Raw genomic sequence first — 27,900 nt, forward strand, 5'->3', positions numbered from 1 at the left:
CAATGCTACTCTGCAATACGTTGCACAGCAACAGTACATAACTGAAAAGCAGCTTCCCTCAAGAACTGTAGGACAGTAAAAAAGATTAAACTCAGCAATTCTATACCATCATATTCGCAAAATCTGATGGTGGCAATGGTCAATATACCTGGTATATCATTACTGCTGCACTTTACATGGCTGTAGGTTTTTTAGTTTTGTTTCTTTCTGTCAGATCAAAATCACTGCTATTAAGCCTAAGGATCTACAGTCTTGATGCATGGAAGTGATGTGAAATTCTTAGTGAGGAGGCCAAATTCTTTAGGCTTCTGATTGAATTTCTGCTTCGTCCATCTGAAGTGTGTCATTATCGCCCAGCAATTCTGTTTCAGGCACAGAGCCCTCCTCTTCCTCCTCCTCCTGGACGGCATTCTGGGCGATGTCTTCTGTTCCGTTGTGCGTGTCATCCGTGCCCTCTGAGAGCAGAGCAGCCCTGTCGGCCACTGATGCATTGGAAGGCGCCGTTGTTACGTAGCCTGTACTGGTGGATCCGCTCCCACTGTGGTGGGAGCCTGGTTTGGGAATGATCTGGGGAGGCATTTGCTGAGGAGCCATTTGCATAGGAATTTGGACGGGGTAAAAATTTGGCAAGTAAGCGCCATAGGCAGGCATTGGCTGGTAACCATTGACTGGAATGTAGAGCTGAGGAGGTGGGACCATCGGTCTCATCTGCCCTTTCATTTGTATGAACTGCGGTTGAGGAAAAGCTGGAGTTTTCTGCTTTGGTCCAATGTACCTAGCATTGCTGACATTGCTAACGGGGCTTGTGCTGAGAGAACTTGTTTGCGTGGTGTTGCTTGCCCCAGAGGTTTGCGCTGAGCTGTTGTAATTAGAAAGGTTTCCCCATGTTCTTAGTCTGTTGTGTATATCTTTAAATCTTGGTCTTCTGTTGGGAAATTCATTCCAACACTCCAACATCAAAGTGTATATCCATGTGGGGCAGTCATCAGGACATGGCAAAACCTGTCGGTTCCTGATCATCTCGATGACATCCTGGTTAGAATAACCACAGTAAGGCTGCAGGCCATAGCTGAAAACTTCCCACAACACAACTCCGTATGACCATATATCCGAATCAATAGAAAACTTGCCATACATAATAGCCTCAGGGGACATCCACCGAATAGGAAGAAGGGAATTTCCCATCAGTTTGTAGTAATCAGCAGCGTAAACTTCCCTGAAAAGGCCTAAATCAGATATTTTCACATTCAGTTTATCAAACACCAGTATATTTCTAGTGGCCAAGTCCTTGTGGACAACATGGTGGCTTGAAAGATATTCCATTCCTGCAGCTATTTGAGTGACAATGTGGAAAAAGTCTGCTGGTTCCAGAGTGGATTTTACTGTCTTGTCATCGTCAGTGCTGCCAACATCTGAATGGGGAGATCTCATCACCAAGAACTCATGGAGGTCACTGTGGGAACAATAACTAAAAATCATGCTTATGGGTTGTTCCTTTGTCACTATTCCCAGCAAACAAACAATGTTTGGGTGCTGTAATCGTGATCTCATCATTGCCTCATGTTTGAATTCTTCCCGAAGAGCCAGCTCCGCTTTGTCTTTAAGTGTCTTGATAGCAACAGCTTGTGTCTGTTCACCTGGTGCTGTACCAAAAAGATGCCCCTTGTAGACTTTTCCAAATCTCTCCTCTCCTAGTTCCTCCATAAACCGCACAGTGGACAGATTGATTTCTTTAAGTTTAGCCTGAAATGAAGTAAAGAAAGTAAGTCGGTAAAAAATCACAATGTTTTCTGAACAACAGAATCTCTTATTAGAGAAAAGTTCCCAGAGGTTAGATGCTCCAAATGGAAGATAAATTGGACCAAAATGACTTTTCAGCTTTTTGTATATTCATATCAGTATATTGATTTTAGAGTTAACCTTGAAATGAGTTATACTATTATCAGAAGTGTATATTGAATTATGCTGCAAGATGATGAGTATAATTATTTTTACAAAGGAGCAACCATATTTCCTGCAAGCTAAATGAACAATCATTTCGGAGTAAATCTGGCAAACAATGACACCTATTAATTGCAGCTGCACTTGCCCTACAGATCTGCCCAGAGGTGCCCACTGGAGATCTGTCAGAAAAGCTGTTGGCACTGGCTGAGGAGGTGGCAGCCTCGCGATGAACTGAAACATCCCTTCCAGTAGAAGGAGGAACAAAACCTCTCTCTTTCGGTTCTGCTGTAGCAGATATGCCCTTTCTCCTCCATTGCACTACAGGAACAGCCCCTGCCTGTGGGTAGCAGTACACAGTACCCTTGCTAAGAAACCTCACGCTAGTTCTGATGGAGAGGGGGTGGAACAGGAGCAGAAGGAAGAAGGAATTTCTCTGTGGTACATGAAAGAAAAGGTGGCAAAGCGAAGAGTGAGAAATCCCCACAGCCTCCCTCCTGCAGCTGCCAGGGAAAGCAAGGGAGTTTGTGACAGTGATCTAATGGGTCTGTCCTGACCACCATGGGCTGGAGGAGTCCCCGACCGAGCCAGATGCAGCTGGCACAGCTTCACACACAGGGCATCGCAGCAGGAGGGAGCAGGGCAGACTGGAAATAGGCTTTAACAGGTGATTTGGGAACAAGCTCTGATTTTAGTGGCCAACAGACTGTGAACTGGACCAGACAGCTTCCAGCACAGCCTAGACTCAGCCATTAAACCTTCCCCTTACCACACAAAATGAATACAATTTATTACCATTGGTAATATCCCACAAATATTCTGCAGTTTCCTGAACAGATGTTGCCAATTGTTCCAAATGGAGCATTGTTTTTTGAAGCTTGCATCTTGTAAATGCTGTGATTAAAAATTCAGCATTAGCTCTGAACAGGATTTTAATGTGGAGATCAGCTAGTTGACCCAGAAAATCGTATGCAGGAGCTGAGATCCGTAGATGGAAGTTCAAAGCCATTTTCGTTTCACTATCCTTTGTGATACACAGAAACATGTTGCACCCTGGCTCAGCTGCCCGCTCGGTGGCAGTTCAGAATACCAGCAGACTGAGCCGACAGATTAGACAAGAAACCCCACCGTGCATCCTGCTTTAAACAAGCAAACTGGCCGCGTCATTACCAGGAGTGAAAATGAGCTGTAGGCTGAAGACTGGATCAGAAATAACGACGTTTCCAGTCACTGAGACAACAGGCAGAATTGGGATTGACAGGTAAGGGCAAATGTCATAAAATACTTTGTCCTGAAAGCTGTTGCCCAAGGACAAGATTTCTAGATACAGCTAGTGAGTGTGAGACCTGGTTTTCACTGAAGTAGACGGCCAGCACAGTACAAAAATTAGCTCCCTTACAACATGGCTCAATTCGAACACTGACAACCTGAGACGCTGAAAATCATGACGCTTTGGAAATATGTGGCCTAAGCAAATTCTGGAAAAAATACCTGTTTATGTTGATTAATGAGTGGCATTTCCATGTCCTGGCTAGGAGACGCCATCAGCTGGCGGCGCTGTGGTGTAGCAGCGGATGCCTTCTGCTTGTTTCTGCACATACAGACCAGGAAAAAAAGGCAGGCAATAACCAGAGGGATGGCTATGCTGGGAACCAGGATGTAGAGGATTCCCATTTTACTGTTGTCATGTGGACCTGTCAGGCAGAGAAATGCTCATTGTTTACAATAAGTATTTTTAATGCATTCGATAGTGAAGAAAAAAAAACCTACGGTATTATTATTACTACTATATTTTAAACAAAGAGTAAACTCCTATACCTTTAAAACAGACATTCCATTACCCTCTCCCCCTTCTCCATAATTTTTCATGAAATATTTCAAAGAAGTTTGAACAGATATAGCAACTAGCAGTATGAAGGTAAGCTAGGAGCCCCACATTTAATGTGTTGACTGTAACAGTATGTGGTTTATTTCACTTTAATTTTGAGGCTTCTGGTTGTGGAAACTGCAGAACATAGACCAGAGTATCACTACATTATCTTGTTCAGGGGACAAAAACCAAGTGGGTAGTCTTCATCACAGTATATAAAGCAGTGAACTCAATGTGATAAACCACAGCACAACATTGCAGTCTGGCCTTCTCACCCAACTTCAGCCATTTCATCAGCACTTTGCCCACTTTTTACCTCCACTGGTACTACTTCTGCCCAGAATAAAATACATCTCACTTCTCACTGGTAGAGATATTATTTGTTCTGTACTTAAAAGATTAAAATGCTTTTATGTTACAGTGAGACAGACATGAAAAAGCCATCAATACACTTAATAAGGTTGTTCTGGAACCTTCCTAAAATGCTTTTTTCTTGATACTTAGAGACTCTAGGAAAGCATAATGATGTCCAAAATGTTCATTGGAACTGCCTGGGATGTTTTCTGCAATCCGTGGTTTTGCTATTTGTGGCTACTGCTTTCACCACAACCACATCCCAGTGTTATCTTTACACCATGTTACATGCAACATAGAAATTTATTATAAATGTCAAATCATGTTACTGTAAAAAAGTGAAGTAACTAAGAAATTTCATATCAGTTTTGAGCGCTCTTAAATATCCAGGCAATCTGTAACAGAACCACTTTTACGGCTTCCATGATACATCTGTTGTTGCAGGAAACATGCTTTTCTTCCTAATGAGGCACAGTGTTAAGTTACTTTGTCGTGTTCAAAGACTGTTACCACTGTAACAGATCTAGACTGAAGGCTGTACCAACACAGGGAAGTGAGTGGGACAGTATTAAGCTGTGAGAGCTGTGCTTTTTATTTTTGCTATCACTTGTGCAGTACAGACCCACTAGCAGATAATGTAGGACTTTTCTGACAAGATCATCTGTTTTATGACATCTCTGCTTCTGCACTTCACATGGTTTCCTTCCAACCAAGCATGGTGCTATATCTCCCTCTACTGGATCTGAAAATCCTTGCTGCCTGCAAGATGCCATACAAACTGAAAGCAATGTACCATTGAGTAGTGTGAGCAAACCAAACACATACAGGTGATAAGTACATCATGACTGGCATTTGACAAGTTAGAATACAAACTACAGTAGTATCGTTAATTATTATCTCAGCTTAAGCACCCAATATGTAATAAAAAAGTGTCACAGTATCTCCGTTGCAAGCTCTGATCTCCAGAAAATATTAAATGCCTACAACACAAAACAAGGGTGCCACATTACAGCAAGTGAAACATTCGAAAGCATAACCCTCTTAAGTGAATTGCACTTGTAAAAATAGGGAACATTCAAAATTACACAGGATTTGGGACAGTAGTAGGTGAAAAAAGAAAGAGAATACATACTACAAGAAGGTATGTCACACAGTTCCATGCGTACGTTTTTATTCTTTGTAAAACACCAGGGCCCATCCATCTGACCTCCAGGATTTCGGCAATATGCATGTCCTCCACCTAGCTCTGGAAACTGTGTGCTTGTCAGATCATGACTGTGGGGACTCTGGGAGTCCCAGAGTTGGCAAGTGTGGCCAGACTTGGTAACACTGACTGTCCCTCTGTAGTCTGCTCCAGAACCGTTGTAGCACTGATGATCTGCAACACAGGGTTTGGCAAAACGTTGCGAATAACAAAACAATCAAGGGCCAGCAAGACCAAAAGGGTTGAAGCACACAGCATATATATGCAAAAAGTACTTCACGATTTAAATGAAAGCTGTGGATTTTGAAATTTCAGTTTGCGAGTATCTGTACTCTCACACCCAGTTATTTCTGGATTCTGTCCAGAATGTGTCTCAGCTCTATGGCTATACGCACCAATATTTGGTAACTCTGAATGCAAGTTGATACTAAGGAGCATCTATGGACCTTTAGATGCAGGACAAGTTAATTAAACTAAATTAGAGATATGAGTTTCACTTCAGGAAAAGTCTTCAGATGCCAACAGTGTAATCTTCCCACCACTTTTATTTCTCACAATCTTCCTGTCTTCCTCACACTGCTCACTTCCTAGAGAAATTAGTGCTGTATTTTCTAATGCTTCTTGCCCATTTTTTCTGCTTTTCTTCTTTAGAAAGAAGACTTTTCTTCTCTTTAGATACATCACTTTCATATCTGCTGAACCTCTACCTTTATTTTCTGTTTTGCTGCTATCCTCTTCATACTTTTTGAGTGCTTGTCTCACATACGTATCATCTGAACTGAATCATGCATTTTTCTGTATGTTTGCAACATTGCCTTCTCCAATTTTCCAAGTCCACCTCCCCAGACCTCAGGAATCCAGCCCTCTCAAAGTCCTTCCTCCAAACCCCCAGGGTACTCACGCCGCAGCTGCTCCACCAGAGGAGCACTGGTGGCTCTGAGGATCACGAGTGACTTCTGCCAGATTTTTTGTTGTTTTCATTCTCATTCCTTTTGCTTGATACCTCTTCCCTGGCCGATTTGTCTCTGTCATTGTTTTCTCAGTTACTTCTGCTTCTCAGCTACACCAGATTATTGCTTTACTAGCACACAGCTAGTCTCCTGTGCCCACCATTATGCCGTGACCCCTGCTCATAACTGTGGGTTCACACAGTGGATATTCAGAATAACCTTGTCACACTTGGAACTTTAAACATCTTTAGTCTCTTGGAGCTTCCTTGTTGAACATTGTAGGGGGTGGTGATTAACTGCTTGGAAACGGAGTAGGCAGAAAAATTGTCAGCACATAATTACTGACAACGGAACAGCCCTTCTACTCCTGGATGCAAACGAAAAATCATGGTAGCGAGATCAATGTTTTCACCCACCCTATGTAGGTGAAGAAAGACAATTACACTCCACGCTCGATTTACAGGATTAATATTCTTGTGGATTTCCATATAGAAAGAATGAACATTAAATGATTAATTTCTTAACAGATTTTTCCAGGGAAGCTTCTACAGTCTATCTGAGGTTTATTGATAGGTAAACAGAACTCACAAATAGCTGTATGGGAGGGCTCATCCAGAAAGGCAAGGACTGAGCCAGAGGCAGGGGCAGGCATGTGGGAAGGGAAGCCTGCAATGCACTGCTGCCCCTTGCAAATCTGAGTCAAATCAGTTGCGTGAACACAAAGTTTTATAGCCCAGGGTGGTTGATATAACCCTTTTCAGTACTAAGCAGGACCCTTTAAACTTCCTCACCATCCTAACTATACCTTACAACAGTGCAAGATTATGGTCAGTATTAACATGATAAAAAGCAGCAGCATCCAGCATAGCAGTACTTTCTTTACAAGAAGAATGACTGATAAGATATTGTCTCTCAGAGCCAACCTGAGGAAGCAACAAACCCTACTTTTTCCCAGTGATGAAACACGCAGACTTACATCGGCTGAGTCTCTCCACAGGGATCCCAATCCTTATGCAGTTGGCAGCTTCCAGGGTGTCAGGTCGTGGGAGATCCTCACACTTAGGCAACTGTAGCTGCATCAAAATGAGGGGGTTTGACCTAGCAATGTTGTACTCCTGCCTACAGAGATCATTCTCCAGAACTTCACATTCATCCCGGCACAGCTCCCGCGGCTTAGGGGTCCGAGAACGCTCGTCACACAGGGGAAACACAAAGTGGCAGAAGGATGGTATAGCGAACTGTGAGCACTGATCGGACAAATGCGTGGAAGTGCCAATCATGGTAAACGCAGCTGGAAAGGAACAAAAATATTGTTTAAGTATTAATTCATGAAAAGCATGAGAAGCAACATAATTTCCATGTCATTTGTCTTTTACAACTTTCATCTTTTCTTGAGGGTCTGAAAGCCTGCTAAGCAGCAAGGAAATGAGGTCATTTCTTCTGTAAAGGAGAGCTGACAAATGCAGAAAGCAAAGCCAGCATCCCAGTGTCACTCTGACATCTGCACAGACCTTGTAGGACCTCAGTTCTTAGGAAATTACGCAAGTGACTAGCATTGAGCAAACTGTGGGCACTTGACTAATTTTAACTTGAAAGGATAAAGAGTAAAGGCAAGATACACCTGCCAGGATGCTGACATGTATTTCCAAAGTTCCTAATTAGGCAGAATTTGAATAAGCGTCACCTAGCTTCTTCCTCTTGTAGACATTTTGATCAATAAACAAGACAAGTGTTTTTCAAGTCTTGACAGGCAAAAGAAAGAATGCTGTTGGTACTTGGGGAGATATTGCTATTCATAGACATGAGAAGCCTAACAGGCAGCAGTTTTGGGAAAAATGAATGCAATCAATCTCAGCATACTGGTCACATTAAGATGAATGTCATAATGAATTAGGAACTTAATCCTCCCTTTCAGCTCTCAGCATCTACACACGAACATTTATCTGAGAGTTTTCTCGCATGTTGCAAAGAAAAGACAAATGTGCATCATGTATCTGGGGATGAATCAAGTTTTAAATGCAGAAATGTTCATTCCCGCACTGGAAAGCATCATTTGTGAGTGAGGCTTGCTAGACTGCACGTTCCACCAATGCGCACTGTAAAAAGAGAGGAAATGAGCAGTTCAAGTCATTCAGCAGTCTATTTACAACCTACAGATCAATTCTTTCCCTCTTACCCACCTCTCTCCTTCCAACCATCTACTTCCTGCTGCCACCTACTATCAGAGAGTCTCCTGTCTCTTCCTAAACACCACACATGCAGCAAGCAGCCCCAGCTCCAGCCTTTTGCACTTTTTACACCTTTGCTTATTTTAATACAGGCATATTAACACAGGACTATAACCGTTTATCAGTCATGTAAGGAACACTGCATGCAAACATGATATCAGGCCTCAAATGACAGCTGTGACATGTGCTTGTCCTGAAGACTAACAGGGAAAAAATAAACCTGGAGGAGTGAAGTGGTCACTGTCGACTGCTTGAAACAAAACACTGATTTTTGTGAAGGCGTTACAGAATTTAGATCGGCATGAGCAAAGAGTGCACAATTCACAATCATGTCCTTATATTGATGGGAAGCGCAAAAGCCAGCAGCACTGTGTGGTGGCATCTGAGGGGTTTATTTTTTTAGTTATTAAACAGATATTAAGCAGCACAGCAAAGAAAGACATTGCTAGCCACACATATCCACAGGTCAGGGGTCAGGTCCATGCAATCTTTATTGTTGGTCTTCCAGTCTTTCAAGTCATGTCTCAAGTTTTTCTCCAGAAATGCCCTTCTTTTTTTAATAGAAGGCTGCAATTCTCACCTAACCACATGGCCAGGACCAAACAGCCCCAGGGGCTGTAGAGACAGAGGGAATGTATTTCACACACCAGCACAGCAGGGAAATGAAAATCCAGAATGAAAATTCCCCCATAGATGTCGCCTGTAACCTTGTTAAATGTTCTCGGTGTCGGGCGGTAGGTGTCACCATTTCCCATGCACAGCCTCCCCTGAACGCCCTACAGCTCTGAGCACAAAGACCTTCCACCAAAAACTGCACTTAGGAAACATGGGCGAAAATATAAGCAAAATCTCAGCAGCAGTTATACAGCAGATTTTTTTTATCTAACAAGTTACCGCAATTTCAAAAATACCCTGTCATTTGGACAGAGAACACCCAGTCTTGCAATACTTGTTTTGCATATAAGAAGACTCATAAGAACTAAGTATGCTGTTAAATCCTCAGGGTTATTTTGCATAAGGCATTTGGTATGTCCTTCAGATGTATATAGTTCGAAAATGCCATATTATTAACGGATTATCATTACTGCCTAGCTAGGCACTGGGCAGCTCTACATGGTAGTTCACAGAGTTTTCCTAAAAAAGAACGGTTCCATTAGAAATTCTCCTTAACTCCAGGACAGAGTCCCAGTCCCCAGCCTCCAAAATATAACTGACAATCAGTGATATTAGGGATCCATCAGCCAGGCCATGGACGTCCATTTTCTATATTCCAGAAAGAAGTATTAACTTGATCAATAAACATTTTATGGAAGATATCACAGTTTCTTGGTTGTGTGGTTTTTTTGTTTGGTTGTTTGTTTTTTGTTTTTTTTTTTTTTTTTTTTCCCCAGAAAGTCATTATGAACTTAATTCACGGAGTTACAAATTTAATCATTTCAGATAGCTGAACATTTCCATATTGCTGAAAAACATCCAAACAGGACAGAGATTATGTTGCAGAAAAAAATGGTATCAATAGTATATATTAATTAATGACATAATGGTAAAAGAGGCTGGAATTACAACAGGGTACAGGAGATAGGAGGGAGAGGAATGAGTTGTAACAGCACAAGGAAAGGTCAGAATCTGGATTTTGCCAGTCCCAGAATCTGATCACCATCTCAAGAACAGAAAAAAACCTGACCTGGATTTCTGGCTTGACAATGAGCCTTTAAAGTGATATCTTTAAGGAGATACAGCTGACAAATGAAGTCAAACTCTTTTTGGCATCTAGTTACGTTAAAATTGCAGATTTAATTAGTTAGCCGTATCTGGCCAGATGAAAATAAGCTCCTGCTGGACTGAGTTAATTGGCCATATATTATGATAAATAGTTTGCTCTTTTCCACCAATTCATTTGCTTGCTCTATGTGTGTACATCAGTGTCACAGCTGCTAATGTCAGCTAACTGAGGTCCAGTGAAGAAAACCCATGTTGATGTACAGCCCATTAAAAGTCATTAAGGTTTTGGATGCATATTTGTGACTCTGTACCAAAACGATGATCAGAGAAAGAATCAGCAGGGGCAGAGCACAGGAAGGTCGACTCTTGTTTTACATAAATGAATGTGAAATCCAGACTCTGACGTGGTTATGCAATAGGGGAGGGAAACCAAGGGAAAAGACACCACACATTTTTCAAGAAAATCAAAAACCAGCAATTTTTTGTTACGTCACAAACTGATTTTTAAAAAAATCTTCTATTTGGATCCACCATCCAAAAAGCTCCAGTATAAACTACAAGCTGTTAAAAAGCCAATGCTCTGACATTTCACTTAAGGATGTGGAAAGAGCTTCTACACATGACAGCAGATACTCATCTTCCTTGCTCCAAATTTTGCTAACTGCATAAGTGGGAAACTGGCTCACCTCCTCTAAACCTTAATATAAGGATGTCTTAGTCATTGACCGATAAAAGGATGATAGCACTATTTATACCTGAATTGGATACTTTCATGAATGTTTTTTGCCCTGTTACAGAGATGTATAAGCTTACCAGTAATTCGGTTTTCAATTTCCCCTTGCATCTGGAGGGAGTCCACATAAATGGTCCTGTTTCCAATGATTCGTGCACACGCAATTCCCCTGTATGGCTGACAGAACCCGTCTTCATGGTAATCTTCTCTGCAAAAGACAGGTTAGAATTTTATAAGCGGAAGTCTAGCTGTCCCCAATGAATTTTTACAAAATACATTCTTATAAAAGGAGAAAAGCCCAAAAGACTGTAAATCTGACATTGTTCCATTCCCCAGGTGCAGCTTTCTCCTCCAATTCTCTCTATGCTACCTTAGAAGTATTAAAGAGGCACCCTGTAAATAGCTCATTAGAGAAAGAAGTAAACCAAAACCCAAGATTAATTTAAAAATCATATGCTAATAGTAATAGGATTTGACAGATGAATCTATTAAAAAGCTGTTAGACTGAGACAGCAACATAGATCTTGTTACATGTCCCGATGCATTTTTGGCATCTAGCTGCACCCAGTACAATTAGGCAAACGGTTCTCTTCTCCCACCTCTCTCTCCCTTTCTTCATTTCCTGTAGTGAACAGCAGAAAAGACTTTGCCAAGCTTTAATTAAAACATGGAATAATTTTGAACTCTGAATTAAGTAAACAGAATAAAAAGTAATCAAGGTTTTAACCTCTTTTCCTCATCTCACTAGTCAGAGTCAATGCCAAATCCCACTTCCAACATGTATTTTAATATGTTTTTCAATTCAATGAGGTTTTGGACCAAATTTTACTCCCTGGACGTCAACATAAATATTTTGGCATAAAAGCACTAGCCTAAAGGCTCAGTTCAACACATCATCCCCAAAGCCCCAGTAAATAATACAGAGCTGATCTGTAGATCATAACTGTCTGAGCACTGAAAAGGAGCTTCAGAGTGAGAGCACTCTCAGAGTTAATATCCAGTATGCCGTGTGTTTCCTCTGGCAGGGCACGGCCTCCGTGCTAGGATTCACTAGCCTGATGGATTCACATCACGTCATTCACTGCACAATGGACCAAAAAAGGCATAAAGCGTAACCTATGACTTTAGAGTAATACTAGAACACCCAAAAGCTTAATCAGCTTTTGTAACTAAACAGTCAGTTCAAAAGTCTGAGGGACCTCTCCTATACCAGTGATTTTTGAAGTATTATTTCAATACTCTTCTGCACTTTGTAGTTCATTATCTTTGGATATCAATACCTGTTTTGGTCACCCATGTTTCCACTTTTACAAATACCTTCATCCTTCCTTAGTGTGCCACGAGTAGGACAAAGCTGTCAGTGAATACATGTAAAACCACATAACTCCAGCTGGGCCAAATCAGCACGAAAACTTGCTGCCTCAAAAACAGCTAGCCATGATGAGCATATCACCCAACACCTATGCAGTGACAAGCGCAGCCCATTATTTCCAATATCTTATTCTGTCTTAGGAAACTCTTTTCATTTTTCCTCTGCTATGTCTCCCTGATAAAGCTCATCTCTTCAAGGAAATGTTACTACTATTTCTTAAAGTATAAACTCTTTGGCAGTGGAAAGCTGGGCAGGACAGTCCATACAGTGTAGCCAAAAGCTGGAACCATTGGTCACCACTCAAGCAGCATCTCCCCCTTTCCTCCCAGAAAGACAATGAGTTAACAGGGCCTGATCCATCACACAGCTGCTAGATAAACCATGGTGATATGAAGTGTCTCATGCAGTTGTTGTCCAGATCTGGCCTTTATTTCCCATCACAGTAAGACTGTTAAATATTCATTAAGCAACATTTTGTCTACAAACTGTGAAACAAGTTCTGCTTCGACAAAGACATACAAGTTTTTGATTATGGTGGATGACATAAAGGAGGAGTCTTCCACAATCAATTAATTCCTGCAGTGAAATTCTTTCACTCTCATATCAAAACCTCCAATTTTGCAACAATTGCATCATGCCTGAAGCAACAAAAATATCAAAGCATTTTGTCTGTGCCTGCTTTATGATCCTTGACCACCTCAGTAGGAAGTCAGCAATTCCCATAAGGAGCTGAATGAACATGAAACCCCTATTTGACCTCCTTCTCAAGAGTAAATTCATACCCCCATCTTGCAGAACAAAGTCTGCAATGTATCTAACTGAAACTGGACCTCACACTTCAACTCTCAGTGCAGGGCTCTTTTGCCAGCACAAAAAAAAAAACCATCTATAAAAAATAGCACTCCAAACAGCATGGGTTTGGTGACAATAACAGTGTGATCTCTTACTTAGCTCAGTTTATTTATTTCTGTCAAGAACTTCTAAATACAGCTTAGATACTATAGATACACACATATGCTCCGCTCTCCCATGTTATAGTCAACTGCCGATTAAACTAAACTGGATATGACCATTACCATGGATGCAAGCAAAAGTAAACAGTAACCTGATGTCAGATACTCTGACAGAAGCTGGGCTGTTATTCTACATGCATCTTTGTCAGGTCAGGCAACTCAGTGAATACAGTTTGACTAGTACTAGGGATTGAGAGGACAAAATTACATTAGTCTTCTTAAGAGTATAGTTGATTTCAACAAAGCTGCAGAAGTGGCAGCACTTAGAGTCTCCTTAGAGATAAGTCTTTCCCTCGGCTACATGTACACTCAACACATGGTAAAACATCGGCAGCAAAAATCAGGCTGGGGGGAATCTGATAAAACAGCGCAGGAGTAGCATCACGCTCAGTTCAAACAGGAGTCTTTGGAACCACGTGTGGCTTTGATTCATGCTCCAAACCATATGCCAGCAATTCAGCTGCTGATCAGAGCGAGAGTTAAAAGCTGCTGAAAATAGGCAGAAATACTGACTCTTCAATTTCCTGCTGCTTGTGCTGTAAAGTCTGCTCTGATCAAGAACCCTGGTAAAAGCAGAAATCTGACTCCACAAGAGGAATCCAGAAGAGTTCAGTTTGTTCCACTTGCAGAATCTTACAGGCTAACGGCCATAGGTACTTTCCTACCTTTGTTCTTTATTGTTTCCTTCTGAATGTTTCAAGATGGCATTACCTTTTCTCACTGGTGATTTTCTTCCATTTTTATAAAACTGTTTTTTTTACAAAACAGAGTCAGGAACATCCTAAGTGTTGACCTTTTTTCACCTTTGCTGGAGGGCAGTCTCAAAGACAGCGCACCTGCAGTATGAATTTTCTGAGCACTCCATTAGAATCTAGGTAAGGTATATTCTCCTACTGAGAGAACTCTCCTCCCAACTACTTGTCAGATGTCTGACCAGAGCTTGGATTTAAAAATAAAACCATAAAGAATCTGAATAAACAGACCCTCTATTCCTAAAACCCCAACCTCCATTTCTTAGGATGAATGCCATTAGTTTTCCAGACCCATAAAGTGATCTTCTGCCAGAACAATAAATTTAAGAATGAATATATAAATTCATTTTAATGAATAAAATTTCCAATATAAAGCTAAAATAGGAGAACCTTTTATTTTGGTCACATACAAATAAACCCAAAACACTGATACTACTTTTATGTACAACATGAGGTGTCTTTAAGATTGACTGGGCTTACCAGGTCTGGAAACTTCTTGAAGAACCAAGCACTGATAAGACATTTACAAGTTCCTTATCATACATGCACTGCACTGCCTGATTAAACACAGTCTGCCTTTGGGTTTGTGGGCAGAGGAAGTCTGTATGAAATGGAGAATTAACCAAACAAGCAATGTAAAAGAAAGATTCAGGTTCAGTGGCATGGTGCCAGTTGAGTCTCCTCCCACTGACAGAAACCATAACTTCGATGGACATCTGGGTCTATAAAGGAAGCACTGGAAGAACCAGGTGCCTCTGAATAGCAATAAAACCCAGCATGCATGAACAGTAATCTATCTAGATGGAGTTCATGCAAGCCTTCCACAAGGCAGATATCTCCTCTAGAAGTATATGGAGACATTTCTAGGTATACTGCATGTACTGCAAAAGCATACTGAATGTTGCCACCCCCACCCTCCCATGAAGCATTACTTTAATTTCACATGTGACACCAAAAGAATACCGAACAAAAGACTACAAAAGAAAATACCTAGGAAACAAAGAGACTTTTCTTAATGGAAAATCTGAAATGCTGAAAGAACACATCTGGGCACAATACACTATATGATATCTATGTAACACAATCTGTTGTATGCAACTGTCACAGCTGAACAGTCCAGAGGGCATATGAAACAAAAAAGTCCCAGTAAATAAAAGACAACCATGGTAACTCTGTTCAATACTAAAATCACCTTGTGAAGCACATTAAGTCTGATGAAAGCTTTCAGTATGTATTTGGTGAAAACACAGTGAGTGCAGACCTAGTGGTTTTGCTGAAAGACAGAGAAAACACACGAAGGCGTAACAATCTAGCAAGGGTTCATGAAGGGAATTCTGAAAGCAGAGTTGAGAGGTACTACATATTTATTTGCTAGTAAGATATCTTTTTTCTGGTTGTATCCCGCAAACTTAACTTACACAGACAACAGAAACTTGTAAATTCAATCTATTTTCCTGAAAATAGAAGAGACACAACACTGTGCATCAGCCATAAAAAGTAACCCAGAAAGAAAAATTTTTTGATTGAATACATTAAAAAAAACAACTCATTTAATAAGACACTACCAACATACCCTTGTAATAAGATGAACAAAAATGTTACTTAAAATTATAATTTGAGTACGATTTATTTTAATATATTCAAATAATAAATTTAGAAGTTATTTGGAGGGATACATCCTCAGCTTACACTTTATCAAAGTAAACAATACTAAGCCAATTCATAGAATATAACAGGATATTCCAGAGGTTAGTTTTTAAAAAGACAGTAGAAACTTCGTTAGAGCAGTTTCCCACAAGCAAACTAAGTGCAGTTAAAATTTCCTATAAATTTTCCCACAACAAATAACAAACTTGAAGTTTTGACCCTCTTTCATATTGTCCAGGGATTAAACAGCTTTTAAGTAAAAACTGGTAAATACTGATAAAGAATATTGGGACTCCCCCTCATATTCCATTACAAGCAGAGTGGTAAAGCAAGGAAAAATGCACAGAAAACCGCAGTTAGATGGTGACAGATGAAGTAAAGGACAAATTATTTATGTCATCCTATTTGCTATGGGTAGAGAAGTACAACATTTGGTATATGGGCATTCGTCCTGTGGGAAAGTCTCAGTTTTTGATAGCTACAGCTTGAAAACTTATGGCAGAAGCTGTGTAAAGAGGACAACTATAATTGACAGTAAGATCAGAGGGGAAAGGACAGGCATCATATTTCAGATTATGAGTTTACTTGGCCCAGTGTGTGGTTACTTCATAAATATAAAGCATACAAGTTAAATGACCTGCAATACAACGAATTAAAGGAATAAAGGGTTTATGTTTAATCAAAGAGAGGCAAGTCACTCTGACTTGTGGGAAAGGCATTATAAAGCACTGCAGTAAAAAAATCAGGAATTTCTGTTTTTAAAATACAGATGTATTCATGGTTTGTTTATACTGCATCTCAAAATCAGGGCCTCTTACAGTCTAGCACTACAGCTATTGTAATTTATTACCCTTACTCTTGACATGTATCATATCATAGTGCTGGGGAGCGAACTCAACTCACAAGGGGATCACTTTTCGATGGCTAAAATGAGTTCACGTCTCCAAGTATTCACTCCCTCCCACTGAAACAGGTCACAGAGAAGATCTGAGAGAAGAGAAACATACTACCCTTGTCATATGCCGTATCACATCTATAAAATTTGCCTCCTGTCAAAAGCATAGTGAATTTATATTAATGTTACTATAGAAAAATGCTTAGTACTTTCTGGTCAGGTTTGCATATTTACATTTCAGGAAAAATATCAGATAAAACACTCTATTTCTTGTTTCACCATGAATTAAAATTTGTCAAGAGTGTTGTCTTTTAAAGTAATAGTTACAATAGGCTATAAAATTGCTTCTTCTCATAGGCCTCCTGCTGTGCACAGGAGATGAATGGAAGTTTTACTACTGACATTCAAGGCAACAGGACTGACGTATAAATATCTGATAGAGAAAAAGAACGGGATTTTTCAAAACCAGTATTGCCTGAACTATTACTATTCATCCATCGAGAAGGGCTGGGCTAATGCCAGGTGCTCCTGACATCTGCCCCCCATAACTTCTGCCCATAGAGGGCAGAAATTCAGTAACATGCACAAATGGGTTGGAGGTTTTAGTGAAGGTTCCAAAACCCAGGTGTACAGGAACACACACCCCCTCCAAAAAAACCCCATCAAAACACAAAACACAAACCACCAAAAACCCCACACCTGCACATCTGTGTCCTGCCTGCTGAAGCCAAGAAGCAAAAGGATGGCAGAGACAACTTCACTGCTGCATCAGGCCCCTGCCTGGATGAAGGCACCCTGCGCCCATGTCACAGGAGGAGGGTGCAGGCTTCCTGCCCTACCTGTTTCCATGCTCTGAACAAACAGTTTTGTTCTCTGACCAAAGGTTTATCTGCAAATAACCCACCTCTCCGGCACGTAAAATCATTTGTTTGCACATCTTCACTCGCGTCTAAAGATCAGCACTCCTGGGATATCAGAAAATACCCATCAAAGTAGTTAACACCTCAAACAGAGACTTCACTAAAATACAAGAAGGATGTAAAAACTTTTCCCATACACTAAAGGAATGTAATAAATAGTATCAGAAAAGAAGGGGAGTCTGGTGTTAAAAAGTCAAAAACTAACAGGCAGGGGAATTTGTATAAATAGTCATAGCTCAGTTGAAGCCAATGGACCTATGACAATTTACACTCACCAGGGATATGGCCCGTGAATTTTGCTACCAGATGCTCATTGAGTGTAACAACAGACCCCAAAAGCAAGATTCCCTTGTATCTAGCATACAACTTCGATAAATATTAACAAATAGCATTTACTTTTGTGCTTTTTATCTGAAAAGTAGCACATAACAGAATCCCTAAAAAAATGTACTTAAACTCACATTTACTGAACAGAGCAATTGTGCTGTGTTTGATTTGAATGTTTATCTGCTAGTTCCTAAAAAAGTACATTGTGAACTGAAACTCTGGATTCAATGTCTAAGATCGGTAAAAAATAACAGTTGGTCTTTATTCTACTGATTCTACTAAATAATTAATTTGTTAATATCAATCATAGGATTTGAGACACCATTTTAAGCCAGGTAATAGATAAAACAATTCATTGAAATGTCATTAAAAAAAACACAGTTGCAAATGGACTTCGTCTTTGTGACAAACTAGAGAAAAGCAAGTTGTTTGTCAAACAGCAACTTGTAAACAACAACCATATTTTTAGCCTATTGCAATTATTTCCACAACGGATTATAAAATCAGTATTTTTAAACACAAAACTGGGGCTTCAAAGTCTGTCTCTAAAATATAGTCCAAATAATGTTTTAAACATATATTCTGATGTTACCATGAAAGGAGGATGTTTTTAATGTGAAGTATTTAAAAAAACATTTAAATGCAAGAAAGAGGGAGGACATCAATAGGGTTTAAGCATACGCCTTCATTGAATCACGAACTAAATTGTTCTCCTCACTAGGCATTGCCTTAAGTGGGTGTCAGAGCTCCTAGCTGAGCTATGTCCTTGCTAAAAGATACCACATTCAATTATTTAAGTAAGTAAGTGGATAAAATCAACAGAAAATGGTATTGCCTTCCTTTCTTTCACAGAATCATCCTCCACGACTCCTATAACAACAAAAACACACAGCCCTCACTAGCAAACATATATGAAAGAATCAAACATATAAAACTGCGACAGGGTTCTCATTAGGTAACACTACATGCTGCTGTGGTTTGATGGTATCATAGGCATTTACATATTTATTATTGCTTTACATATTTAGAAAAGGTTTCAGTGTACCAAATACTGTTGCTGACAGTAGTCACACACAGAAGTATAGACATGGGTGGCAGGATGGCTCTTACTACAGTAAACTGCATAAAACAGTCAAAGGAGCAAAGCTAAACACGGACATCTACGTCCTGAATTTCTGCAAGCAACAGAGCATTGTCCATGGTGGTATAACCAGGCACATGTACATGATTACCACATGTAACTTCAAACAGATGATCTAATATTACTTCTACCTACAAACTCTCTCTTTCAATTTACTCAAATGACATTTTTGTAAATTCTCCCTCTGCTTTCATAGGTTGTTGGGATGAAATCTTAAAATCAGATGAGTCAGCTGCCAATCCAAGGAAGGCTGCAGGCCTGTTTTGCTGAGTGTCAGATATTTTTAACAGAAACATCTCTGTTACAACCAGGGTTACTGAAGAATTGGAAAAAAAACTTCAGAAAACTAATTTCAACATATGGGAACACGGACCTGGCCATGCAGCATTCCAGCTTCTTGCTCACCAAAGAAATCATTGAGTCTCCCTCCCCACCCCTTTTTTTTTAAGGCAAGTTATGCCTCTCAGTGTGTTATGAATGTCTAATAAATTGCCTCCCTCCAACATCCCCAAGGAGAAACAGCAGGGCCAACGAGGCGTCTGAAGAGCCTCTAACAAGCAGCTCCCTACTTCCCCTACTATCAGAGGAAAGCAAAATTCTTCTTTGCTTTTATCCTTCCTTCTCCTGCCATGACACGCTGAGTAAGTACACACAAGCCACCTCCAAAAAGGTCTGGGAAGAGTCCACCACCTGAAAATGACATTATAATTGCTGCTGTATCCAGGTAGCAATAAAACTGGTAGGGGGCATCCCAGACAGGGCTTCAGCAATGGGCTGCCAGTGCCTTGGGGTCAGCGCAGGGGACGGAGGGCTCCACCTGGGCTGCTCTGCTATGCCGAGGGATGCAGCTAAGAGGCCATGTCGGCTGCCTGAGAGGACAGGAAAGCCATTGAGGGGAGAAAGAAAGAGCGAAGGGAAGCTTTGATGGCTGTGAGGGAGGGTTGGGAGGGATATTGGGCCTCACCAAGAGGGCTGGTCTGGGGATAGAGGTCCGTTCTTACGCCTGGGCGTGGGTGAGAGAAGGGCAGCCCACCTCCTCCTGGGCTGCTCAAACCTTGCCTAGCACAACCCTCACCCCACTCCATGAAAGCCACCAGGGATAAGCATGATATAATAAATTCTTTTTTTAAAAAATCCTTAACGTTTTCAGGCAGATATTCATGCATTGTGATTTACCTACACAGGCAGATTTTATGCACAGATAGCAATCTTATGTTATTGTTCAGTTCATTAAAATCCCTGGATGGAATTTTGTACACATGCCAGAAAGACAGGTATGAGGTAGAAAGTCTTGAGAGAAAAGAAGACTAAGAAAGCATGGTCAAAAATAGCCAGTTATATAAATCCAAAGAGAAGGGGGAGGTTACAAGAAAGACAAAGGATAATGTAAAACAAAAAACGAAATCCCATGGAAGTGCCTCAAGCTTTCAGGTTTTTTTTTTTCTTGAATGACGGGAAATGTAAGTTTTCTGCAAAGTGCTTCCTAGCTTTTTAGTAGAGGTTATAAAGTTAAGACATTTTTGTAAAAAAAAGTGGTTAAAAACTATTATTAATTAAAAATTGTTTCAGAATTAAAAATGTTTTAACTGAACATGTCATTAAAAATGTGATCACTTATGAATGTATCCGAGCAAATGAAAAAATGAAAATAACTGTACTGGTATAATTTTTTTTCTTTTTTTTTTTAACATAACAAAGTTGGCTTTTCTATTTCAGCTGACACAGAGATTATACATCTGATAGCAGAAAGCTTTGTAAAACAGACAGAAATTATCATAGCATCAGCTATAAAGTGGCTACATAATTATATGTACATGCAAGTGTTCATATTCAAAGTCTTTCACAGAACATTTTTATTAAAACTACAGAAACATCAACTATTTATAATGATATAATACTGAAGTGTCAGTTTCACAGTAATTTTTCCAGTCTTAGGAAAAAGTTAGCATACTCCATTTATTAGAAAAGCCCAGCATTAATTAAACTACGTTTTTAAAAACATCTAAGCAACAATAAGAAATACTTGTTAGCTTCTCTTTTACTTTTTATGGATACAATATGAACTACTTATTCTAGGCAATGTTGCAGAAAGTTAGTTTGTGAATACTTCCCAGTGTTAGAGGCTGTTTTCATAGCTGCTCTTAACTCGGTAGAACTTATTTGAGCTGAAATTTTCCACAGTCCAAAGCTTTTTTCTTTTTTTTTAACTTCAAAATAAATGGTTCAAGTGTTCAAAAAATGAGGCCAGTGAAAATAACCATTTTTCTCTCTTGAAAAAAAAAAAAAATTAGAACCCAAAGCAAAACCACTACCAAGAAAAGGAGCAGCCATTTGGTTGTGATGCTGTCATGTTCTCTTGCTATTGAGCCGATACCTGAGACTTGCTGGAACATACTTTTTGCTGTTCCCATGAAACACTACCCAAATTTGTCCAGCCTTTATGTCATTTCCATCTTCATGTGCTCAGCCCAGCCTACGAGAACATAGTTGATACATTCGCCAAATACCCCATCCACAGCAAGCTTTGCAGACATGTGTGAGAAAATAAAACTGCTTGGCACCCTTGCCAGGGCTAGTGCCTAAGGTTAATTGAGGCAATGGTATGAGGAGTTTACTGAGGGCCCAGGAGGACAGGGGCTATGAAAGTGGGAGGAAGAGGCGGGCTGGGGATGCATAACGGGGCTACCACCAGGAGAGCACAGAGTCTTCCAAAATCTGAAGCAAACCCTAATATTTTTTGTGTCTCACAATTTCTTTCTGTCAATAGATGATTAAGTATGTTTCTCCTCTGCTGGGCTGGTCTGCACTGAAGACAGCAGTCTATTATTAGCGCTATCCGCTTGTCGGCTGGCTTCAGTGACCAAGGTCTGGGTGGTATAGCTAAGGAATCCAGAACTCATGAAATACTTTTGGTGTGTCATCATAATTCCATATAATAGGATTGTTGATTTTTTCCAAATTAGGAAAATTAGCTTTTTGTGCATAGGAAATTCTGTGCCAGTTTCAATCAAAGCCTCTGGAGTTCTCCAGAATCAAAAATAAACAGACACTCTTCTACGTCAGCCACTGGAAAAGGGTAGAAATAAGCAAGCTTTGGCTCTGCAACTACCCTTTGTTGGGGCTCGGGGCACCGCACCCTGAATCACCGAAAACTGCTGGGAGGCCTGGGTATCCATCCAGCCCTTATGTAATCCCAAATGATAATTTCCCGTTACTTTTCTTCCTTTGGACTTAAAAACACTTACTGAATGTTTATCAGACCTCATTTCCAAAGACTCCTCTCTGCTTTTTTTTTTTTTTTTTCCCCTATGTATAACCAATTAATGGCTGAATGTCACATTTTTTCATTTAAATCTTCCCTCAATATAATAGTGGCTACTGCATTGTCTCTCAGGCAAAGCAAAATAGCTCACATTCCAAAGTCACAGTTATAATTTATTTTCAGATGCCACACACCTGATGCTACGCAAATATTATTAGCTTGGTAGCCTGTGAGTAGCAATTGTACGAGCACCACAGCTCCATAAATTAATCTAATCAAATTAAGCTAATCAGGCTTAACATTAATAAACTTTTCATGAATCAAAACATGTAGAAAACTCAATTAGGAAATCAAATGTTTCTCCAAGTTTAGCATTTCAGCATTTAATTCTTAATGCTTGAAAATTAAGATCCTGTATATACTGATATATCTGTCAGTCTGAATGACAGAGAATTTAAAAGTACAGTGATCACCCATTGCACATTACTGCTGGAGTGCCTGAGTCTTGGAACTATTAATTTTGTAATACATTTTTGCTTTTCTCTCATCTCCCCAATCTAATGCTGAAATAAAAAATATGCAGCTAAACTTTGTTACTCACCGAGGTTGTCTTTTCCACATTAATTACCAAACACAGTATGAACACACTGCCTTGCAGCTACCAACAATAAATGGGGAATATCACCACAGCAGCTCAGAGTCAAAAAGAAGCTGCAGATTTAACTTTGTTAACACAGCACACTCACAAGCATGCCTTTGTTCTATGTTTCAGATTCCTGTGTAATTTAGCAGATCTTACAGTTAAGAATATGTTTTTATGTAACATGTAATATTTTACGTTGGACTCGATGATCTTAAGGGTCTTTTCCTACCCAAATGATTCTATGATTTTATGTAATAAACTATAGTCTACTGCAGAAGAAAGTAAAAAGACAGCCTGCACTCTTCCTGTTGAAAGCATATTAGATTTGTTCCTGGGTGAAACAATATTTTCTTATACTGCTTGCTGCTGAGGCGGGCTCTTTTTGCTTTGGAAGAAAGACAGACTCTCTATTTTGGGAACTGAGGTGACATTACATGTGTTCCTTGGGGAAGTACATGGTGCGCCGTGTGAAGAACTAGCTGAACAGCAGGGTTCAAGGGGTTGTAGTGAATGGGGCTACATCTGGTTGGTGGCCAGTCACCAGTGGTGTTCCTCAGGGCTCAATTCCAGGGCCAATTCTGTTCAATATTTTTGTCAATGATCTAGAGGCAGGAGTTGAATGCACAGTTGGTAAGTTTGCTGATGATACTAAACTGCAAGGTGCTGTTGACTCTCTCAAGGGACAAAAGGCCTTGCAGAGGGATGTAGATAGATTGGAGCATTGGGCAATCATCAATGGCATGAAATTTAACAAAAACAAATGGCAGCTTCTGCACATGGGACAGAGGAACACAAGAGACAAGTATAAACTGGGAGACGAGGGGCTGGAGAGCAGCCCTGCAGAAATGGATCTAGGGGTGCTCATTGGCATTAAGCTCAATATGAGCCAGCAGTGTGCCCTGGCAGACAAGAGGCCAAACTGCATCCTGGTGTGTATCAAACACAGCATAACAAGTCAGCCCAAAGACATGATTATCCCACTGCATTTAGTACTGATGCGGCCTCACCTTGAGCACTGTGTGCAGTTATGGGCCCCACAATTTAAAAAGGATGTTAAGGTACTTGAATGCATCCAGAGCAGGGCAACAAAGCTGGTGAAAAGGCTGGAAGGCATGTCCTGTGACGAGCAGCTGAGGACACTGGCTTGTCTAGTTTGGAGAAAAGGAGGCTGAGGGGTGACCTCATCACTCTACAGCTTCCTGAGGAGGAGAAATAGAGAGGGAGATGCTGAGCTCCTCTCCCTGGGATCCAGCAACAGGATCAGGGGAGGTTCAGACTAGATATTAGGAACCATTTCTTTACCAAGAGGGTGGTCAAACACTGCAACAGGCTTCCTAGAGAGGTGGTCAATGCCCCATGCCTGTCAGTACTTTAAAAAGAGGCATTTGGACAATGCCCTTCATAACAGGCTTTAACTTTTGATCAGCCACGGAGTGATCAGGCAGTTGGACTAGATGATCGCTGTAGGTCCCTTCCAACTAGAACTATTCTACTCCATCTACCCTACCCTACCCTACCCTACGCTACCCTACCCTACCCTACCCTACCCTACCCTACCCTACCCTATCCTATCCTATCCTATCCTATCCTATCCTATCCTATCCTATCCTATCCTATCCTAAACAAATGTTTGTGAAAGCTGCTGAACCAAATGAAACCAGAAAGCCAAAACCTTCCAGAAGCTGTTGCAGCTTTGGAAACCTTTGCTCTATTTCCCACTGGCAAAGCTTGCTCTTGCACGATGTCAGCGAGCATCCGTTCACGGGCTTGTGACAGTTGTGCTCTGGGCTGTGGCCACTCAGGTCTTGAAGACTTCCAGGCGCAGCGATCTCACAGCCTCGCCGGGCAGCCCACTCCAGTGCTTCATGATCCTCACAGGCATTTTGGTTCTTCTTCCTTATCTCCAGCCTGACCCTCTCTAGTTTCAGGAGATGCCACGGTCTCTCACCCTCCCACCAGGCAGTGCTGCGAAGAGCCTGTCCCCATCCCCTTGATGCCTTCCCCACAGCCACCGGGCTGTGCTGTGAGGTGCCCCGACGGCTTCTCTGCTCCGTGCTGAACCAGCCCCAGCCCCACAGACCCTCCTTGCCTCCCCTAAGCCCCTCTGCTTTGGCAACCTGTCTCCGGGACCCCAGAGAGGACCCAGTGCCCGCACGAGGCCTGATGGGTGCTGAGCGGAGGGGATCACCCTTGCGCCCTTGGCTAGGCGAGAAAGAGAGGAGGAAACCTGCCAAAGCGAGCCAAGTGCTGCCTGTGACCCCCCACGGAAGGAAGCAGGGGAGCCCAGAGGGCTGGCCAGCAGCGCTGGGGTGTGGGGAGAGCCCGTGGGACTTTGTCCTGCCGCCTCCCAGGGAGGCACGAGGTGTTACCCAGTGAACCCTCTTGCCCTGTGTGCCTGGAGACGTCTGCCACGGCCAGAGTGACCTGACGGGGCCCTGGGAAGACACGGCCGACGCCTCGGTGGCTGGCGTCAAACACCGATGGCGAGCACAAGACAAGAGCTGGGGGGACGGAGCGGGCAGTGGCGCTGCGCTAAGCCCTGTTGTCACCGAGGGATGGGCTGAGACGTCCCCAGAGACAGACCGTGATGTCACCTAGCGATGGACTGTGACATCCCCGAGCGATGGATTGTGACCAGGCGTCCCTCACTGCTTATATTCGGGCGCCGAGCCTCAGCCAGCCGGCTCGTGCCCACACTCCGGCTGAGCAGTTTGCGAGGTTTGGAGTGCTGAGCGAGGCCTTTGGTGCTGGTGTCGTTCTCGGGGAGTTGTTTCTTGCAGCTCTCAGTGCCCGACCCCAGAGCCGTCGGAGGATTTTCCCTGGCCCTGCCAGCTTCAGGCAGGTGGGGCAGCCAGCAGTCGCGCTCGCAGCAGCAGAGGTGAGCTGGGCGGGGAAACGTCACCCTGGGGAGCTGGGAGGGCTTCCTTCTGGAGGGACCTGGGCATTTCTTCCACCCCTCCCCAGGCCAGCCAACGACTGCGGCCTCTCTTCCTTTTCTAGCGTGACACCCGCTGCTGCAGCGCTGGTGAGAGGGAGCGGCACGACACCCCCAGCTCCCCCCAGCCCACCGCAGCACGTGGAGAGCATGGCCACGGAGCTGGAGGACCGCTGCCCCATCTGCCTGGGCAGCTGGGAGGAGGCCAGCTTTGTGACGCCGTGCCTCCACCGGTTCTGCTACCCGTGCATCCTGCGGTGGGCTGAGAGCAAGCCCGAGTGCCCCCTCTGCAAGAGGAGGATCGTCTCCATCTTGCACTCGGTGCGGGCAGACGACGACTACAAGGAGCACGTCATCACGCCATCCGTGACACCACCAGTCGTCGTCCGCCAGGCGGGACGAGCTCCCAGACACCCAGCTGCCCACAACCTCCATCACCCTGGAGCACCCCAGCGGTGGGCTGCAGAAGGGGTGCCCAGGCGTCCCGTGGGTGTCTTCCAGCCCCCAAACTGGCTCAACCTTTTCCAGAACAACCTCACGCTCTTCCAGACCCTGCAGCACTGGGTCCATCAGGAGCAGGAGGAGCTCTTTGGCAGCAGGGTGCTGGAGGCAGCCACAGTGGAGGACACCACCGCGGGCATCCCGACCAACCAGGGGATGGATGCAGAGCTGGGGGTCTCCCTCCAAGACCGCACAGCGACGCTCGCGCAGCAGCGCGCACGTGTCGCTGTGCAACGGCGCAGCAGAGAGGCCCACCGTCTGCCGCGCCGGCGGGACGCCCGTGCTGCCGGGGGGCGGGAGGGCAGCCCCGCGGGTGCCCCCAGCCCCGCTGCCTCCCGAGGACGCTCCCTCGCCCCCGGCCCAGCCCCCTCCAGCAGCCCTGCGAGATCCAGCGCGGACGAGCTCCCCGGCACCTCATCCGCTGCTGCTGGTGAGGGTCCCGGCAGCCACCCCTCCGCTCCCATTGCCATCCCTGCGGAGCAAGGAGAGCCCCAGCAGGAGCCAGGGGAGGCTCTGCCCGGGCCCTCCGCTTCCAGCCGGGGCAGACAACGCTCCCCTGGGGGGCCACGGCGACCCCCGAAGAGGACGACCGGCAGCTCCGAGGCCTCTCCTGCCAACAAGAGGCCCAGGCCACGTCGGTGACCCTACAGGGCTCCCCAAGCCTGCCTCGGGGGATGGCCAAACCAGGAACGGGCCACCAGCTGGGGCATGCGCCGGCCCTCAAGGGCTCCCGGCCCCCCCAGTCCAATTACCCAAATAAAATCAATGCGTGAAAACTGCAGAAAAACTCTCAGTGTTACTAACAGCGCAGCTGGCGTTGCTGTCCTCGCCCTTCGGGGCTTTTTTGCAAGAAGGCGTGGGATGTTAATGCTGAGGGGACCTGCTGGATGTGACAGGTGCAATTTCGTTGTTCCCCCCGAAGGCAAGTGCTGCCCAGCTCCAGACCTGCATCTCTGCAGCCAGTCCCGGGGCAGAGGTTTCCAGCTGGGGAGGTCTCCAGGGCCAGCCCCTGCCCCACCGCTCATCATCCCACGCCTGGCCTCCTCCTCGCCGCACCCTCTGCCCCCCGCATCCCGCGGCTCTGCTCTCCTCCCAGCCTGCGCTGCCCCGTGCAGCCTCCCTGTGGTGCCGCCCAAAGCCCTCCTCCTGCCTGCAGTCACGGCTTGGTGCTGCTCTCTGCAGCAGCCTAGGCTCGGACCCCGCCAAGCCAGGAGCCCCAAGGAGTTCAGCAAGGGAAGCACAAAGCCTCGCGCCTGGGGAGGGACAACGGCAGGCACCAGCACATGCGGCGGGCTGCCCGGCTGGAAAGCAGCCAGGGAACCGTGACACCATGCTGCTGCCCTCGAGCACAGCCTTTCCTCCCGCTCTTCCACAGCCAGCCTTGGCGCTGGCATTTCTCCTGCTCTGCTTGCAAAGGACCCATCTTTGGCAGATGGATGCCAAGCGGCTGAGGACACTGCGTTGTCTGGTTTGGAGAAAAGGCGGCTCAG

The 27,900-nt window shown here is 43.4% G+C and overlaps 1 protein-coding gene across 1 annotated transcript in view; it reads right to left on the minus strand.

Annotated features, from left to right (window-relative positions):
* Window positions 1-300: 300 nt before the first annotated feature.
* The window catches only part of ROR2 (receptor tyrosine kinase like orphan receptor 2), a gene marked incomplete at both ends in the record, with an annotated part of 156,764 nt that continues 129,164 nt past the window's right edge, over window positions 301-27,900 (minus strand). Inside the window, 5 exons of the mRNA XM_082336599.1 lie at window positions 301-1,743; window positions 3,433-3,635; window positions 5,298-5,543; window positions 7,296-7,610; window positions 11,083-11,210. Of these exons, the coding sequence (XP_082192725.1) occupies window positions 301-1,743; window positions 3,433-3,635; window positions 5,298-5,543; window positions 7,296-7,610; window positions 11,083-11,210 (2,335 nt within the window). The remainder of the gene's footprint in view (window positions 1,744-3,432; window positions 3,636-5,297; window positions 5,544-7,295; window positions 7,611-11,082; window positions 11,211-27,900) is intronic.

This window comes from Platalea leucorodia, assembly GCF_965183815.1.
Source record: "Platalea leucorodia genome assembly, chromosome: Z".
Classification (NCBI taxonomy): Eukaryota; Metazoa; Chordata; class Aves; order Pelecaniformes; family Threskiornithidae; genus Platalea; species Platalea leucorodia.